Below are 20,002 nucleotides of genomic sequence, written 5' to 3' on the forward strand. Positions count from 1 at the left end.
GCCAGCTGCTTAGAAGCCACCAGTGTTGCACAGCTTGAGGAGTCCTGCGGTCTTCTCCTCTCCAGCTGTTTTGAGCTGGCTTTGGAGACTAGAATCCATTTCCTTCTCAGTTCAGCAACCATAAGATAAAGGACAGTCAGATGAGAAGCCTGCCTGTCCCCCCACATGGCCTGGGGTCTCTGGGCATCAGGGTGGGGCCAGGCATCCTTTGCTCGCCTCTTAGTAGCCTCGCAAGATGTTGAATGTCATGATTTTATAGATGATTTTCCAAGATGGAAAGACTGATGTTCCCAGTCATCGCAGGTGAGATTTAAAAAAAATTTTCTATGTCTGAGGCTTAAAAAAAAAGTTTTGTTATTGAAGGGTAGTTGATTTACTGTGCTGTGTGAGTTTCAGGTGTACCACAAAGTGAGTCAGTTATACAGAAATGTATATTTACAGTGAATAGTAGTCACGCCATCTCTGTCTTTTGGTTGTGCACGAGTGTCTGTCTGTCTGTACGCCCCTTCCCTGTGTCCTCACCTGTTCTTACCCCTGGGAAGCATGGCTTTGGTTACTTTGTATTTACCAGCTTGTATTTTCTAGTTTGATCAGAATTGCTAAACCATTTGTTAACATGGACATCGTCCCAGTTTATGTGTTATTGCTTCATTTCTGTTACTTAGGGCTAGATTTTTGAGATGAAAGTGTAGCCACTCAGTTGTGTCCGACTCTTTGGGACCACATGGACTCTAGTCCACCAGGCTCCTCTGTCCGTGGAATTCTCTAGGCAGTAATACTGAAGTGGATTGCCGTGCCCGTCTCCAGGGGATCTTCCTGACCCAGGGATTGAACCTGGATCTCCTGCACTGCAGGCAGATAACTCTACCATCTGAGCTACAAGGGATTTTAGGGATAGGTTGGTGCTAAAGTCTCAGATAAATGTGTATGAGGTGGGCACTGTTCCATGTGAGATGATTATTTTGAGACCCTGTTAGTAAGCAATCCAGAGTAAAGTAACAGACTGGATGATCACATTGCTAAAATCCAGCAAAAAAAATTTAAACTACAAGTAAAAGGCCACACAGGTATGTACCTGTGTGCACTCAAGACAGATGGTTCTATCATTGCTTGTGCCCAATTAAGGTTATCAGGATTTTAACAAATACTTTGATTTTCAGGCAAACGTTAGAACTGAAAATCTAGGCCTTTTTATGCACAAAGGGGATGCAGCAGGTTTCAGACAAATTCTAGCACCTGGACCCTCTCTCCTAAGTCCGTACCCGTGTTCATGAGTGAGTGTGGGGTGTCCTGGTTGATGAAACCTCGTGGAGTTGCTGTCATTGGAAGTCAGTGTCAGAAAGCACCGGCCTTCAGGGGAGCGGGGGTATATGGGGAGGGGGGCGGGCTGCCCCCTCCTGAAGCTGCAGTGGGGCCACCTTGGTTTGCTGTGCATCTGTGTCAGCTCTGATGGAGACAGCAAGATTGTCAGTGATGAAGTGGAAATGCCCAGAGAATGCCTTTAGGATTCATAATTTGCACCAAATTCAGGCAGGAAAGTGGTTCCTTCATTCCCCCAAATCAGCTCACGGGCCCGTCTGCCTGTCCCAATTGGGGCAGCCATGGCTCGGTTCCTCCTGGAGAAGCGCCCAGCATGATGAAAGGGGAAAACCAGATAAATAACAGTGCCTTTAAATACAAGAGATTTAAAAGCAGAGCAACTCTCTTTGTTCAGTTGTAGGTATGACATTAGAAATCTGGACACAACTTTTTAGTTCTTTGGCCTAATTTACAAACATGGTTAAGCAGCGTAGATGTGTTATTTTTGATACTGTTTTTGGTTTTGGCTTTTAAAGACTCTGTTTCATAGAGTTATAATGAAATTCCCATAGTTGTTAATGTCAGCAAATTTGAAATCTGTTGCAGAAGAGTTCTTAAGTCCCAGAATTCCGAGTACTAGTATCTGATATTTGCATCTTACTAGTAATTAGTTTGATAATTTGCTGTGTGGTTTTGTACTAGGGGCAGGCCATATGTGAATATTTTTACCTCCCAAAATTATTTCAATAGATAAAATTCATGTTTTAAAATCTGCTACTGTATGATAACCTTAACATTAAAATCATACAGTATAAAAAGTTTTGGTTTTTAGGAAAAAATCTTTAGCAGTATATCGTGAAGGTACAAGTAAGTACAGAGAGAAGATCACTTATATCTAAACAGACAACCTCTTCTCTCCCAGGGCTGGTTTGGTGATTTCTTCCTGAATCTTTAGTGCCTTGGTAGCTGAGAGTTCCTACCCTGGGTATATCTGCATAAAGCAGAGGGTCTAGTAATAGTGAGTTATTTTCACCAGTAAAGCCTAGAGAACTTTTCTCCAGTAATTTGTAACTTTGCTCATCTGAACATACCTTTTCATGTTGGATTTTTCCATTGGAGCTCACTCCTTGTAGAGTTTATGTAGACCCAAAATAAAACCCATCCTTATACGGTTAAAAGATACAGTTTATTTGTAAATAAACAATAAATTTCTTCTCCTTTATTTGCTATTTTTCCTGCTGTCTTTCTTTGGTGTTGGGAGAAACACTGCAGGAAAAAATGGTGCCTTTTTAACAGCAGTAAAGGTCTGAACAGTGTCTGTCTTGTGGATTCCTACAAAAATATTTCCTGAGATAAAGTTATCATATGGCAACAATAGCGATATTTAATAAAAGGACTAGTTGGGACATTGGGAGGGTAACCTGAATTAAAACCAGTGAAGTGTATGGAACTTCCCTTGTGGTCCAGTGGTTAAGAATGGTGGTCCCTTCGACTGCAGGGGTCACTGGTTCGATCCCTGGTCAGGGAATGAAGATTCCACATGCCACATGGTGTGGTTAAAAAAAAAATTTTTTTTTTTAAGAGCAGTGAAGGGCAGATTACAAGATGATGGTATTAGTCCTTGCTCTGTGAAGGCCCCCAGCACCCCCACTGCCCCACAGATAAGAGGGGTCTGTAAGAGTGTGGAGGCCCAAGAAGGTAGACCAGGCCAACCAGTTAGAGCTGGCTGAGATGTAACACTATGATAGGAAGCTGATCTAAGATGCCTAGGGAATGTCATCAGGGAACTGTAAGAGCAACTGAATTATAGCTTCCTGACCATCTTAGAACAGCTCCTAGGCCTTGGTCTGCAGCTGGGGAGCAGGTATTGCCCTGCATTTTGTTTTTCTAGGTGAGGCAACCAGGGACCCATGTGGATTCCAACTAGAAATCCACAGAGAGGGCTTGGCTGGGGGACAGTCCAGGCTGGGTAGCTGGGCAAAGCTGTCCTCAGCAGTGAGACACAGCCTGAGCTGTTGAACACCAGTGTGCAGGGTCCCCTTCCAGATTCAACTCTGTCATCCTCAGTCTTCTGTTTATAGTAGAGACTCTGCCTGTCCAGGAAACTAGAGGCTAACAAAGATTTGTCAAAGCTTTAGTCTGTCCAGAATTGGATTACAACTAGTGGTGTTATTGACACATTTTCTCTTTAAATACAGTGACAAAGACAGAAAAAAAATCTTAGTACATTTTTGGACTATGTAGCACTTAAAGACCTTTGCTGCAAAAAATGCTCAGTAATATAGTATCAGTGGCCAGGAATAAAGTTAGAGACGCAACTCTTGAGTAGAAATGCTGGGTTTGGAAAAATCATCAGTGAACAAAACCAACTAGAATAATAGTGTTCAATGAAAACACAACCACTAGAGGGAGAGTTACTGTAAATATACAAGTTTAGATGAATTTATGTGATTATCAGAACAAAAGTAGGCTGTGAAAGAAAATAAAGGGAAGAGAATTAAGAGGAAGCTAAGACCTGAGATAAATACCTCTGGTTGGGAAAGTGGGCGAGGGTGGTGTTGATGGATAAGTCACAGGCAAGTGTGTGTTTTCCCCAAAAATGAGTTGAAAGATAGGGGTTGAGAGACTTCTTGAGTTAGACTAACATATTTAGAAAGAATGTTAAATGGTAAAATCATAGAAAGAAGTGAAATATAGGCTTTAATGCCGCAAGTCACGGGAAAAGCAGACTGAATTCTACTCCCATCCATCAAAAAGCCACACGAAAGAAAGCGAAAAGTGTTAAAGAGAATCTGAGTCATTTTTCCAAGCCTGGATCTGAGCCAGGTGAGCACACAGGTCTTGTTTCCTTGGTTTTTGACACAGTTGAAAGCATATTATACAAGACAGTTTATATCTTATGGGAATTAGGGTGCTATTTGGAGTCTCTAGAAAATTGCCATGTAGAAGTCATTTAAAAAATATACATTTTAGTTTACTCACTGAAAAATTTAGAATAAAGTTTGAGAATATTTTTTCAAGTTTGAATTCAGATCTAATTTCAGAAGAGGAATCTTCCTCATTTGGACTCATCTCTCTATATCAGGGATTGGCAGACTTTTCCCAGCAAAGGCCAGGTAGTAAGTAAGTTAGGCTCTGGCAACCACTGACCTCTGCATCTCAGTGTGGAAGCAGCGATCGACCATAGGCTGATGAAGGAGCAAGGCTGAGTGCTAATAAAATTTTATCCTCAGCAGCAGTGAGCAGGGTGGGTTTGGCCTGAAGGTTTGCTGACCCCTGCATCTGTTTGTTTCAGAGTGAGGTCATGGCAGTCTCTTTGCAGTCAAGCCCCTGACATATGACTTTCATTCCAAGAACATGTTCTTAAATCCAACAGAGTTAGTCTAGGTACTCAACTAACACAGTTGGCTATATAGTACTGGACTATAATAAATGGCAACCCACTCCAGTAGTCTTTCCTGGAGAATCCCATGGACAGAGGAGCCTGGCAGGCTACAGTTCATAAGGTTGCAGAGTCTGACATGACTGAAGTGAAGTAGCATGCACTCTACTATAATAGGCTTATAATACCTTTCACCCAAATCATGAATAAAAAAACAAGCACAAAAAGTAAAGCATTTTTAATCTTACAGCACAGTACTTTGAAAAGTTCAGCAATACAGTACAATGGCTGGTCAGCAGGGGCTGGCATCGAGTGAACAGGCAAGAAGAGTTACTGACTGCTGGAGGGAGAGGAGGTGGGAGATGGTAGAGCTGAAGGATCGTCAGCAATAGGAGACAGAGGGCCAGCTGCAATGTCACTCACAGGGGACGCTGATGGCACAGGCTCTGGTTCCTTGCTGGAAATAGATGCATGTTCGCCTCTTTGAACATCTCAGCTGGGAGGTTTGTACATAGGAGACTTTACCATCTTTGCACTCAGAAGTGAAGGAAAATTTCTGGCCCCAGTGCATCTTCCTTGATGGACAAGTTTAACATATATCAGAAGTAAGCCTTATCTCTCTGGGTGAGAAATGGGAACGAGAGAATGCAGTACTTGGCATATAATCTATTGGATAGGATGAACCGGTTTTTTTTTTTTTTTTTTTTTTTTTGGTAAATTACTGGGTTGGCCAAAAAGTCTGTTTAGGCTTTCCAAAATTTTTTGGCCAACCCAATACATAAGCAATATTGAAACACCCAATATTTTATGTGAAAGAAGTGCCTGGTTGTGTCGAAATGCTGCCCTGGCTCTTGAAGTATCCTTGGCTGAGAAAGCGTGCATCTTTTTCGTTCCTGAATTCAGATCAAACTCCAGTTTTAAATAAGGAAACTGAGCAGAAGGCAGGCAGCCGGCCTGTTTCACAAAGGCTCTGGATCGGCAGCTCCCTCCCCAGGGTGGTGACTCTGGCCTGGGAGCCCCATAACCACACGTGGGGCGCTTCCCCACCTCCGGGCCGGGGATTGGACCTGCCTTTCCCGGGGTGTACCACCTGAGGACAGGCCCTTACCGCTGGGTACACACGTGCCATGCAGACACTCTCTGCCTTCTCAAAGGCTGCTCTTCCCTCTGGTCGGCCACTCCCTCTCTCCCTCCGATCTTTGAAGGTGAAGTTCATCTCCTCCTCTGCCCACTTGTTAAAGCGGCTGCCCAGCCTGCTGGCCCTCCATAGCCACCTGGTTTGGTTTTCTCCCAGCTTCCCTGGTGGCTAAGATGGTAAGGAATCTGCCTACCATGATGGAGGTCCAGGTTCGATCCCTGGGATGGGAAGATCCCTTGGAGAAGGGAACGGCTACCCACTCCAGTGTTCTTGCCTGGAGAATCCCATGGACAGAGGAGCCTGGCGGGCTACAGTCCATGGGGGCACAAAAGAGTCAGACACGACTGATCGACCAACACTTTCAACTTTTGGTTTTCTGCAGGGCCCTCCGCCTCTGTCCAGATGCTGTGGGTTCCACTTCTTGTCATCTATCGAGTCCTTGTCACCTCTCTCTGCCCCTCCTCTTGTGTGAAGGTCAAGGTTTTCCTCTCGTGTTCAGGCTTCATCTCCAGCACCTAGAGCTGAACGTGGCATGGAGGAGGAGCTCAGTAAAAAGTTAACAAATAAACCATTTGATTTTTCTGGTCTTCCCTTCAGGGAACTCAAAGGAAGTTTCTCCTCCTGCCTTTGTAAAAATAACAGAACTTAAAAAGTTAAACTCCCTGTGCCTGTTAGAACTCCATGGAGGCCTGGCCTCTGTGGATCCCTTGCCCTCTGCTAAGTATTTTCACAACCTTAAAATGACCTCATGGAATCCTCTCAGTGACCCTGTGAAAACGACCCCTGATTTACAAGTGCACAAAACTGAATCACGGAGGAGTTAATCAGGGCTGGGGATGGCCGTGCCCATGGTGGTCACCCAGGCCTGTGGTTTTAAGGCTCCAGTCTTGGAAGAAGTAACTGTCTCAGAAAGCATAGCTCAGAGCATATGCTGAGGCCCTTGGTGGGAGCTTCTCACTCAGGTAGGTGCGAAGGTGACCCTTTCTGACGCCATCATAGCCCCTCATCTTGCTACCTGTTATAGGATGTGTGCCCAGGAGGTGGCAGGGGTGGCCACGTCAGGACCCTTTACACACGCTCCAAGTGGGTCTCCTCGACAGCATAGGCCCCCACCCCTGGCTCCTGCCACATCTCCCCGAGTGACCTGACTCGGCCATGGGCCACGGCTGGACTGGCCTTCAGTTCCTGGCACCCTCCCCAGCCCCGAACTTCACTTAGCATAGGTAACTTTGTTTCCCTTGAGGTCATCCTGGCTTCCACCTTGGCCTTCCTTGACATTGCTCTGACCAGAGAAGGCAGCCCCATTCTGTTCCCATAGACCCCACGCTGTTGGGTACCAATTACTCTTGACTGATTCACTCCCAGATTGTCTTCTCAGCTGAACTCTGGGCGCCCGGAGTTCAGGGACTGTGTCAGTCTTTGCATCACCGTGTCCTCCTAGAAGTGGAACGCTTTTCAGCCCGTGTCTGCCTTAAATCACTTTTTTAAAGCATCAGGAAAGGATTCCATTAAGACATTTTCTTTAAAAAATTAAACCACTTATAGAAAATGAGAAAATATAGATAAGACAGAAATTAAAATAAGTTGAAATGAGGTGTTAACCACTGAATTTATGACCTGAGTGTGCGACCCCATGGACTGTAGCCGCCAGGCTCCTCTGTCCATGGGATTCTCCAGGCAAGAGTACTGGAGTGGGTTGCCATTTCCTTCTCCATTATGACCTATATTTTTCCATTAAAAAAATCCACACACGGATGTTTATATGTGGTGCTCCGTTGCTCAGTCATGTCCGATTCTGTGCCCCATGGACGGTGGCCCACAAGGCTCCTCTGTCTGTGGAATTTTCCAGGCAAGAATACTGGAGTGGGTTGCATTGTAGTAGATACACATAAAAGTTACTTTAAAAAATGCAGACTTACCTTCTTCCCTTTCCAGTAAATCATGTCCTCTTTCGGTCTACAGATGTCAGTCCTTCCCGTCACTGGTAACTGCTGCATAGATTTCATTGTGTTTCTTGCACCATCATTTATTTAGGTTAATTCTTTTACTTTTCAATATAAAACAAGAACACTCATCTGACATATTTATGTTTAATTTTATGTTTTTCCTTTCTATTCTGCCTTTGGAAATAGAACTATCTGGTCTAGAAAATAAAGGTTGTGAGCATTTTCTTATCCTTTTTGTATCATTTTGAGAGAAGTATGAAAAAATTGCAGGTCATTTCTCTTGAGTTTTTAATCCAAGGATTGTATCACTGTAAAATGAGTGAGCTGTGCTAAGTCCCTTCAGTCGTGTCTGACTCTTTGGGACCCCATGGACCCTAGCCTGGCAGGCTCCTCTGTCTATGGGATTCTCTAGGCAGGAATACTGGAGTGGGTTGCCATGCCCTCCTCCAGGGGATCTTCCTGATCCAGGGATCGAACCCACGTCACATCTGCTTTGGCAAGCAGGTTCTTTACCATTCATGCCACCTGGGAAGCCCTATAAAGTGAATGATTGTCCCCAAATATAAAAATAATCATTTCACTACACTCTGCCACAGTGCTGAATACAACCCTCTTCCTCCCCTTCCTCTCTCCCGCTCTGCTGAGACCCTCCCTAGGCTAGACTGGACTGGACTGCCCTCTCCCCCAGCCTGTGGGCCCTGCCAGCCGCCTCTGAGCATGGAGCAGAGTGTAGCCCTGGAATCCTGACCTGGCAGAGGTGGGGTGGCACAGGGTGTCTGTGACTGGACCTGCCCGTGGGGGACCCAGCTCATCTGGGGTCCATCGTCTGACTCTGTCCATCAGCATTGCTTCTGGGTTCCCTCTGCTGAGAGCATTTGGGATTAATGTCAGAGCTTTCTGTAAGTTAGAGACTTCAGTGGATTAAAGCATGAATTGAAAAGTCCTCTGTACTATTTTTAGATTTTTTTTTTTCGCCGAGGGGGGCATTTCTGATCTAACTGATTTGCTGGGCTGGGACAGTTGACTCCCTAGATGCACTCTGAGAGGATTTACTGATGCGACCACCCGTGCTCCAGTGAACCGGGACTTCTGTATGCATGCATTGAGCACGCTCCTCTCAGCCACGCCTTTCCAGACCTGGACTGTCCCCGAGGACCACTGGTGATTTACCCAGGGCTGACAGCTTTTTATTTTTTCCAACATTCTTTCCAGGGACTGTAGAAGAACCTCTGATTCTTCTGCTTAGTGTTCTGGTAGGATGAGACTCTCCCTGGAGGAGGGCATGGCAACCCGCTCCAGTATTCTTGCCTGGAAAATCCCATGGACAGAGGAGCCTGGTGGGCTACAGTCTATAGAGTCGTAAAGAGTTGGACACAACTGAAGTGACTTAGCAGGCAGGCAGGATGGGACTCTGTGGGTGTGACTCAGACTAGGATTTAGGTCCACGTCAGTCGCCCAGCATAGAGCTGATCTGTACGGCTGGAGGGAGAGGTGGACGTGGGTGGCAGCTGGGGGTCTGCCAAATTGATCACATTGTGTGTGACCAGTTACCCAAGCAGCATGAGGTGTCCTCCCATTTAGGTGCAGGTGTTGACTGTATCTGTTACTGTTTTCCCCCTGAAGTTAACGTCCTTGACCTCTGAACCAGGCCTTCAAAAGAGAAGCACTCTGCAAGTGTTGTCATTCACCTTGGAGTACTTCCCTATGAACTATTCCCCAAATTACATAGCACCTTTAGACCTTTTTGCTTTGGCTGGAAGTGTTTTTGGAGTCTAAGTCATAGAAACAGATGCTTTTGACAAATGAGTCTGGGGTACCTGAAGCCTCTAAATGAGGACAGGATTGAAACCTGAGCCCAGAAAGGTGGGGTGGAGCTCAGCTGCTGGCAAGGCACACAGCAGTGAAATTTCATGAAGTAGTCAATCCTAAAGGAAATCAGTCCTGAATATTCTTTAGAAGCACTGATGTGGAAGCTGAAACTCCAATACTTTGGCCACCTGATGTGAAGAGCCAGCTCATTGGAGAAGACCCTGACGCTGGGAAAGATTGAGGGCAGGAGGAGAAGGGGATGGTAGAGGATGAGATGGTTGGATGGCATCACCGACTTGATGGACGTGAGTTTGTGCAAACTCCGGGAGATAGTGAAGGAAAAGGAAGCCTGGCGTGCTGCAGTCTGTGGGGTCATAAAGAGTCGGACACGACTGACTTAGAACAACAAGATGAAACCACAGGCATCATCTTGAAATAGTTCTGGAAGGCAATGGCAACCCACTCCAGTACTCTTGCCTGGAAAATCCCAGGGACGGGGGAGCCTCGTGGTCTACCGTCTGTGGCGTCGCATAGAGTCGGACATGACTGAAGTGACTTAGCAGCAGCAGCAGCAGCAATGTGATGTACTTATCCCATCTTAGGTTCCAATACCCACAGGGAAATGGAAAGGCCTCAGATAGTAATGTCTTCAAACAAGAGTAAAGCAGACATCAGAGTGGTTATGCTCCAGGGTTGAGGGGGCGGGGGCAGGAACTGATCCAGGTCAGGAGGAGCACTAATGCTTCGGATGAAAAGCATTGAGCTGGATGAAGGTTAAAAAGGGCACCCATCTATGGGGTCGCATAGAGTCGGACACGACTGAAGCAACTTAGCAGCAGCAGCATGGGATTCAAGCTTATTTGAGAAAGAGGCTTGACCCCTGCCTTCCTCCAAAGAGAATCTAGGGGCAGGGCACTTCATTACCTTGAGCAGTTTTATTGCCACGCCCAAGAAATGGGGCTCCTCAAAAAAAAAAAAAAAGCACAGAGCTGATCCAGGATAGCAAGTGTCCTTATTCACACAGTGAAGACCCAAAACCAAGGATAACTGTTTTAGCTGTCTCCCCTCCCCAACTTTATCAAGGTATAGTTGACAGTTAAAAATTATATATATGTAAGGTGTACAACTGGATTTGATATGTGATGATTATCACAGCCAAATTAACACACCCATCACCTCACATAGCTGCTCTTTTGTTTTTGTTGCGAACACAGAAGAGTGACTTAATTGAGAGAAGACTCTGATGCTGGGGAAGGATTGGGGGCAGGAGGAGAAGGGGACAACAGAGGATGAGATGGCTGGATGGCATCACTGACTCGATGGACGTGAGTCTAAGTGAACTCCGGGAGTTGGTGATAGACAGGGAGGCCTGGCGTGCTGCAATTCATGGGGTCGCAAAGAGTCGGACACGACTGAGCAACTGAACTGAACTGACAGGTGTTTCTTATCTATGTATGGGTGTGTGTTAGCACTGTGTTGTGTCCGACTCTTTGTGACCCCATGGACTGTAGCCCACCAGGCTCTTCTGTCCATGAGATTCTCCAGGCAAGAATACTGGAGTGGGTTGCCACTCCCCTTTCTAATTCCTGATTTATGTTTGCTGTTTAGTGCTCAGCCGTGTCTTGACACTTTGTGACCTCATTGTCTGTCCATGGAAATCTCTAGGCAAGAATACTGGAGTGGGTTGCCATTTCCTTCCCAGGGGATCTTCCAGACCCAGGGACTGAGCCCTGGTCTCCCACAGTGCAGACAGACTCTTTACCATTTCTTTCAAGCAGGGATCAGCTTACTGAAACCTTAAAAACCTGAAAAGAAATCTTTTGGGGGTCAATATCACTACTTTTTTATACAACGTAGTTTTAGGGGGAACTTTTCATTAAATTTTAAAAGTGAATTCGTAAACAGAAGATCAGTGTCATGCTCTCTTATAAAAGGCAAGGCCCCCAATGAACCCAAGGTTCTTAGCATTGATCGCCGTTGTTCAGTTGCTCAGTCGTGTCTGACTGTTTTGCAACCCCGTGGTCCATAGCCCTCCAGGCTCCTCTGTCCATGGGATTTCCCAGCCAAGAGTACTGAAGTGGGGTGCCATTTGCTACTCCAGGGGCTCCTCCCAGTCAAGTCTCCTGCATTGGCAGGCAGATTCTTTACCACTGAGCCACCAGGGAAGGTCTTATTGATCACTGTGAACTGGAGAATACAAGTGAAGTGAAGTGAAAGTTGCTCAGTCCTGTCCAACTCTTTGTGACCCCATGGACTCTGGAGTCCAGGCCACTGGAGTGGGTAGCCTTTCCCTTCTCCAGGGGATCTTCCCAACCCAGGGGTCTAACCCAGGTCTCCCACATTGCAGACAGCTTCTTTACCAGCTTAGCCACAAGGGAAGCCCAAGAATACTGGAATGGGTAGCCTATCCCTTCTCCAGCAGATCTTCCCAATCCAGGAATCAAATCAGGGTCTCCTGCATTGCAAGCGGATTTTTTACCAACTGAGTTATCAGGGAAGCCCCAGAGAATACTTAAATGAGTTTCAAAGTCCAGTGTTGTTTTTGTTCTGAACAAGCACACACTGTCCAGCTGCTGAATCCCCATGTACACCCAGCCCTGATGTGTGAACATCTGTCTCTACTTTCAAGGCAGAATTCCTAGGGGTGGAGGGGAGCAGGGACCAGCCTACCAGAAATCACGGTTGTGTGCAGATGTGGGGGAGCAGAGGCAACCTCCGGAGGGCTGTGGCTGCATCCTGGGCACGCCTAGGGTGTGTTCGGGTTCTCCTGAGGCCGGGAGAGCCCTGACTGCATGGTGGGCAGAGGCCACCAGAGGAGCTATTTTTTTCCCCCCATGATCTGCCTGATACTCCTGGAGTGGTCAGCACTGTGCAGACAGCTCCAGAGGATGCGGGTCCTGTGCCATCAAGGTCCTGTCCCCGACCCCACACCCTTCAGCTGTCGTCTCTGTGTGTCATACAGTGAAGACCCAATGCCTGTGAGTTCCGTGAGAACCCCTCACCCTCCTGCATACACCAAGTACTCAACAAACGTGAGTTCCCTTTCCTCCTTGGCCTCACTGGCAATTGGAGGGGTCACTTGATGGGTGAGGTGTAATGCTTCTTCTCTTTCATCATTAAGGAAATTGAAGAGAGAAATGTTTTGCCCCCCGATGCTTGGAGGACTCAGGGCAGAGCCAGGGCTAGAACTCGGCTCCTCTCCATCTTGTCTGAGCTTCCTACCTCTATCACCACTTGTACGTGTGAAAATACCCCAACTGGAGTAGTCGCTCTTTCTAGAAACTGTGCATCAATTCACCCAGAATCCTACCTTTTAACATTTTGATTTTATAACTGTTGCTAAGAACAGAGGAAGTGAAATATGACCCACTGGGAGACTCTTTCAGATACAATCTACAAACACAGTTATAGTGATCCTTCCCCTTTTAGTGGCTCAGCCTCCTTTTGATCCCAGAGAATACCCCCAGCCTGCCCCTTGTTGTTCAGTTGCTGAGTTGTGTCTGACTCTTTATGACCCCAAGGACTGCAGCATGCTAGGCTTCCCTGTCCTTCACCATCTCCCAAAGTTTGCTCAAATTCATGTTCATTGAGTTAGTGATGCTATCCAACCATCTCATATTCTGTCGTCCCCTTCTCTTCCTGCCCTCAGTCTTTCCCAGCATCAGAGTCTTTTCAAATGAGTCGGCTCTTCACATCAGGTGGCCAAAGTATTGAAGCTTTAGCATCAGTCCTTCCAATGAAGATTCAGGACTGATTTCCTTTAGGATTGGCTGATTTGATCTCCTTGCTGGCCAAGGGACTCTTAAGAGTCTTCTCCATCACCACAGTTTGAAAGCATCGATTCTTTGGCCCTCAGCCTTCTTGATGGTTCAACTCACATCTGTACATGACTTCCCTAGATAATACCTGAGGTGACTTTGTAACATTTCATTGTGGTATCTTCAGAAGTACATTTTCTATGAAATTCTCAGCTAACATTCGCTTTTCCAACTTAGAATTACCAGAAGTATTCTTAAAATGAATTCTGATTTTCTAAGATGGCAAGATACTTTATTTTTAAAATCTCGTTATTTTAACACTGCATTGTTAGGTGTGATTTTCGACATCCCAGCAAGGAAAGCTGCAATCTCACCAGCTGCCATTTCACTTATGGTGCATTTTGTCAGATCTTATTTTATATGGTATATGCGAGCTATTAATGTGGATTCTACAGCCCCCAAAACTGTTATTTTTCAGGGTTGCAGAATTGTATTGTTAGAGCTTGTGGGGCAAATAGCAGTATAGAGATTTCAAATAAGTGAACTTGAGAGTCTCAGTATTATCTTGGGCTGTTTAGCTGTTAGTGGAGCCAGACGCAGAACACCAGGGTCACAGGTGTGATCTGTTTCCTCTTATCTGTGAGCTCGGTCCACACACGCTTTACGTGGCCATCCTTCAGTGCAGACCCTTGGGGCAGTGTGATCCTCCCAGGAACTGCAAGCAGAAGGCTCGCTCTACTAATGGGTAGACCAGTAGTTCTCATGCAAGCCACACATCAGCATCACTTGAGGAGCTTTTAAAAAATACTCCTACCTGGGGCCCCAAATATTTGGATTCCTTTGGTCCAGCCATGTGTATTTCCTATGGGCTGTGCTGTGCTAAGTCACTTCAGTCGTGTCCAGCTCTGTGTGACCCTATGGACTTTATAGCCTGCTAGGCTCCTCAGTGCATGGAATTCTCCAGGCAAGAATACTGGAGTGGGTTGCCATTTCTTTTTGAAAACTGCCTTTTGGCTGCATTGCTCTGTTTGGCTTTTGCTGTGTCATTAGGCTTCTAGGGCATGACTAAACAGTTAGGAGTTTCTTCAATAACCTTGAGATCTGATTGTTTCAAACATGATAGGAGACATTTTGAGAGATCAAGTCGCATTCTAATCAATGCCTTAAGACCCACGTCTGTTTTCTTTTTCCTTTAAAATTGATTTTGAATTGGAGGATAATTTCTTTGCAATATTGTGTTGGCATCTGCCATACAGCAACATAAATCAGCCCTAAGTATACATATGTCTCCACCCTCTTGAATCTCCCTCCCACCCCCCACTCCATCCTACCCTTCTAGGTCATCACAGAGTACCGGACTGGGCTGCCTGTGTTATATAGCAACTTCCCTTCAGCTATCTGTTTTATATATGTTAATGTGTGTGTCTCAATGCTCCTCTCTCAGTTCATCCCACCCTCTTTCTCTGTATCTGCATCTCTATTCCTGCCCTGCAAACAGGTTTATGAGTACCGTTTTGCTTGTCTGTTTTCTTGTTCTTTGAAAGTTTACCCTGAATGTGAACATCTTCTGACAGGTGTTGCCAGCAATATGCTTGTGTTACAGTTAAGGACAGAAACAAGGGGTGCTGTGTATATCCAAGGAGAATCGTTACACATGCTTGAACTGTTTTAGAAGTAAATTACTTCAGATGTGTCTATGTGTCTAGTTGGAGGCTTAGTATCTGCCACTTGGTTCATTTAACTTTTGCACCAAGATGCGTGTCAAAATACGAGAGAAGTGATTACTTGAAAGAGGCCAGCAGTCTGGGTGTCCTCCTCATAGACATCTGGGGGGGCCTTGCTTTCACCCCCGTCTTGAGTTGGGCTCTGTACGCTACTGGGCTCCGTCTTCCTTGTGCCTTTGGCTTGTTCTCTGGTTCTCCCTTGGAACATGCTCCTTCCAGGATCATTTACAATCCACTCTTCACTGACGCCTTCCAGACAACCTGTTTCAACGTGGTGCTCTCATTCATTTCACGGATGTCACATTTCTCGTTTGTTCCACACAGGCTTGTGTTGGTTTCCAGTCTGCCATAGGCTGGGCTTCAGCATTTCTTACCTTGGCAAGTCTTATCTTCTCGTGCAGGGCGTGGTTCCTATTTCTCTGGAGACAGAGCAGGTCCTCGGTTGGTTCCCACTGGATTTGAAAGTCTAGCCAAAAGATCAGTGTTATGTGTCAATGTTGATTGTCTTATTTCCATCATATAAAGACACTGTTTTGGGGGGAGGTGGGTGTAGAATAGGGAAGCAGAGAAGAAGGGAGGGCAGGTGTCCTGCTGTTACTTTGAGCCACTTAAGTGGGTCAGATGACAGTTTTTATAACAAATTGGCCACTGAGGTTGACCTGTATGCTTGTGTGAGTTGTCAGCATTCTGAAATATCTAAGCAAAGAAAATAAACTCAGTGGGAATCTAGAGGTGCTTCTGACTGGTTCACCTTTTTACCTGAGACAGTGATGGAAATCAGGCATGGAGACATCTAGCTGAAGAAAAGAGAGTTTTAGTTGAGCTGTTAAGAATCAATGGATATTGTAAAGTAAAATAAAGTAAAAATAAAAATTAAAAAAAAAGAATAGATGGATATTGACCATGCGTATTAGGACTAAGCTGCCTTGTTACTCAGTAATAACATCAGTCCCAACAGAGGTGGACTCAACACTGAGCCCTTGGGGGTGATGAGAAAGAAAGGCAGGCTCCTGCCCTTGACTAGTTGCCAGGCTGGCAGGTGGTAAATTGGGCTGGATCTTGTGTGTTGGAGGAATGGAAAGAAAGAGAAGTAAAAAAAGATATTTTGTGTGTAATCTGATGATGCTCCAGGCAGGTGGTGGCATATAGGAAGAGACATATTTGAGACTTTAAACCACTAGCCTCTGGCAGGAATATACAAATGGGTTCTCCCAGAGAAGGCTTTCATGCTGCGCTTAAACCCAAGCAGGAACTTTTATAGAACGCTGTTGATCCTTGCAGACATTCCAGCTCCTCCTTGTCTTTTAAGCTGTGTGATTCTCTTCCCATGTCCTAGACTGAGAAGCCTTTTTTCCCCCATGTCCTGTGTTCGGCACGAGGCTGCTTCCTGCTGAGAACATGCTCAAGGTTCCCTCCTCCCTGAAGGTTCCCATGGACCTCAGCAGGCTTTGCTGTATCGCTTGCTTCCCACCTGTGCCCTCTGGTGGGCTCTGTACCCCATCGGAGTGGGGACCTTATCTTTCCTACATGACCTGACCCCTACTCCCATTCCTAGCAGAGGCAGCAGCTCACACTTTAGCTCCTCACACTGGGACTTGGCTCAAGGCTACATAACTCCAGGGGGGGATTTGTAGGGAGCACTCCAAGCTCCCTGTGATCCAGCCTCCCTGACACTGCTCTCCCTTTCCTGGGTCTCCCAGGGCTGTTTAATGTGGGTGAGCTCCGTTTGGTCAACCATTGAGGGGACAGAGTGGACCGTCTGTCTGCATGGTGCTCTCACAGAGCCTTGACCTTGATTGTAGAGCAGCCTCAAGTGTATTGCAGAGGGTTAGCTCTGTGCTTTATTCTCTAGTCTCAACACTAAAGAAGCGTCTGTCACACAGCTTCTGTGAAAGTGGAAGAGTGTCATGGGTAAGTACTGAACAAGTGTAAGTTTGTATCTTCACGACCGGAACCTTGAGTGGTCGCCAGCAGGGTTTGAGATGACTGAAGCTGGATGCCCCCAGTCAATGTCCCATGAGACTCCCAAGAGGGCGCTGGGCAAAGAGAGCCCCCGTGTCCTTGATGGGAGGCTGATAATGATGGAGGACGTTCTGTGCCTCTTGTTCCCTCCCAGAGTGCTGAGCAGATCACCGCGCTGTGTAGGAATTGTAACGACACCCAGACCAACGGCATGGAAGGACCAAGGGAGGGTCAGGACCCTCCTCCGAGGCCACTGGCTCGCCACCTCTCTGATGCAGATCGCCTCCGGAAAGTCATCCAGGAGCTCATGGACACAGAGAAGTCCTATGTGAAGGTAACGGGAGATGCCGCCGTGATTCCCTGCTACCCTCCTGTGATGGCCAGCTGCATGTTGGCAGGGGCTCCTGGCTGTATCTACCCAGGACCCTGCCACTCACCAGGGAGATGCCTGCTCCTGGAAGTGGCAAATTGCTGCCGGGGAGGGGGGGGCGCGGCGAGAGGGTGGAGGAGCTGAGCGGGCTTGCAGAATTTAGACTCCCCACTCATTCTGTTACCACGGTAGCTTTCACTATGGAAACAGATGTTCTAGTTTGTCATTTGCAATCTGTGGGAAGGGAGCCTGCTCTGGTTTAGGGAAAGGGGGATGGAGATCACTTTAGGTGATGAGGAACCAGGGAGCAGCGTGTTCACAAGCGGCTGCTGGCATAGGCCCCAGAGGGCAGGCCTCACCGTGCAGGACAGAGCCCCACAGGGGAGGCACCGGGCATCACTTGGGCATCCCCAGCCACCACACAGAGCAGCAGCTGGGCCTTTCACAACCCAGGGAGACCATTTATTTATCTCAGGGGCTCCAGTTAGTAGTTTGGGAAACATTTTACAAAAAATGCGGGTGCCTGGGAAGACAGAGTTCTTTTGCTTGAAGTATTTGCTGGAACGATTTTAAACTCGCTTCCTCGGCCACTTGCTGGCAGCACAGAATCCAGGCTTGGCCGGGCCTCCACCTGCCGGTGCGGCCTTGGGCGGCCCCCTCTGAGCCCCTCATGGGGTATGAGACAGGGGCATTCTTGTCCCAGGACTCAGTGTCTAGCACATTGAGTGGCTTTGGCACATGCGCCAGTGTGCACACACATGCTCTCACCTTTCTGCACAGACATATCTGAGCTTCCACCAGTTATTGACATCACTATCATTTTATCTGAACTTTGCCAGAGCCTCACGCAGGGCCTTTGGGAGAACGAATGAGGCAGCCTGGGAGAACTACCCCTGCACCTTGTGGTCCTGCAGGGGACAAAGGAGAGCGGCAGAGATGGCAGTTTCATGGCCTTTCCCGCCACGTCTCGTCCTGCATCGAATGTGGGGGATGAAGTGCATGTCCAGGGAGTTGACAGTGGCTGTGCCCAGCAGGGCGGGCACTGTGGCCACTTGACGATGTCTGAGGAGCCCCCACCTGCAGGGCCGAGGGCACAGTTGAGAGCCGACCAAGCCTCTTTTTATTCCTGTTGTTGTCAGTATATTTAACTGCTAGACCACTGGGTCCAGGAGGGTCGCTGCAGCGTGACCCTAGTCTGGGACTGAAATGGATGCTGTGGGCCAAGCGGATAAAAAGGGCGGCTCTCCTTTCTTTCTGCGAGAGTCCCGCCTGTCGTCTCCTCAGGGCCCCCACGTCATGGCTCAGGGCGGCCGGCCTCAGTGTGTCACTGCTCGTGGGCACGAGTGACCACAGCCCACCACCGCCTCTGATGAAGGAACCAGCTCCCGGTACCTGCTGTGATTCGTACGTGCCCACACACATTGGTTTTTAATTTATTTTTGTTGCTGACACTGAACACGGACTCGCACTTGTTCTCTAACGTGCACCTCTGCACTTGGCTTGGAGTTCACAGCGCTCCTGTGTTCCCTGAGGGACGGCCCAAGAACTTACCACCTCTCTCTGCTCTGAAGCAGCTGCTGTGGGGTTCTTGGAGACTGGTTAGACCAGGGCCGTTTGATTGTGAAACCCTCAGGGTCACTTGCTCCCAGGACCTGCACCACAAGGTTCTGGAGGCTTCTAACTTTAGCAAGCTCTCCAGAACTGGATTTCTTGATTGTAAGAGGAGTTAGATGTAGTCACCTACTTCTAATACTCTGTGACTCAAAATTCTTCAGAATCAGTGAACAAGAAAAAGAAATCTTTCCCATCACTAAATTATATGCTGGTCTTGGCTTCAAATTATTAAAAACAAAACAAAACTTACCTAAAGAGTTTTGTAAATACCTCAACTCCCACTATTCTGTGCTGTCAGAGCCCAGGTTTAGTGAAGACTCAAAGATGGCCTAGATAGTAAACATTATGATGTTCATCTCTGGAAAATTTTTCTTGCGCTTGAGTTTGGGAGTTTGAAATTCTGATAATGCATGAAGCTGAAGAGCTCCCGCGACCTCGACCTGTCCTCCTCAGCTCAGCTGTCCACACTGCAGCCGTCGCCCAGCTCCCTGAGGCAGAGGAGGAAGCCGGGTTGTCCGGCAGACGTGGCCATGCCTGACAGAAGTTCCTGCCCAAACCTCACTTATCTGCAGGGAAAGGAGTGTTCCTGCTGCAGCAGCTGAAAGATCCTGGCTTTGCCAGTAAAACATTCAAATACACAGAGGAGGTGATCGTGCCATAAAGAAAAATGTAGAATGCAAATGCCGATTGTATTGTGCTGTTAACCTCTTTGAATTAGGTGAGCAAGGAACCACCACCTTCAGGGCCTAGTCTCTCAACCAGACATAAGTGTCATCGTTCTTAACACCAGTCCGAGATGCGGCCAAAGCGATACTTGGGTGTTTGGGAGACTCACGGGTTAAAGACTGTCATCTTTTGTCTTTCAGGATCTGAGCTGCCTCTTCGACTTATATTTGGAGCCACTTCAGAGTGAGACCTTTCTTACCCAAGATGAGGTAAATAACTTCCTTTACTCAGTCCACCGACCCACAAGTTAGTCTCTGCTTGCCCTTTAGTTCAG

At 47.1% G+C, this 20,002-nt stretch overlaps 1 protein-coding gene across 6 annotated transcripts in view; it reads left to right on the forward strand.

Annotated features, from left to right (window-relative positions):
- The window catches only part of TIAM2 (TIAM Rac1 associated GEF 2), a 240,326-nt gene that overhangs the window by 201,588 nt on the left and 18,736 nt on the right, over positions 1-20,002 (forward strand). For all 6 annotated transcript variants that reach the window (XM_060419854.1, XM_015097499.3, XM_042253662.2 and 3 more), the window contains 2 exons: positions 17,173-17,352; positions 19,869-19,937. In XM_060419854.1, coding sequence (XP_060275837.1) covers positions 17,173-17,352; positions 19,869-19,937 — 249 coding nt within the window. The remainder of the gene's footprint in view (positions 1-17,172; positions 17,353-19,868; positions 19,938-20,002) is intronic.

This window comes from Ovis aries, chromosome 8, assembly GCF_016772045.2.
Source record: "Ovis aries strain OAR_USU_Benz2616 breed Rambouillet chromosome 8, ARS-UI_Ramb_v3.0, whole genome shotgun sequence".
NCBI lineage: Eukaryota > Metazoa > Chordata > Mammalia > Artiodactyla > Bovidae > Ovis > Ovis aries.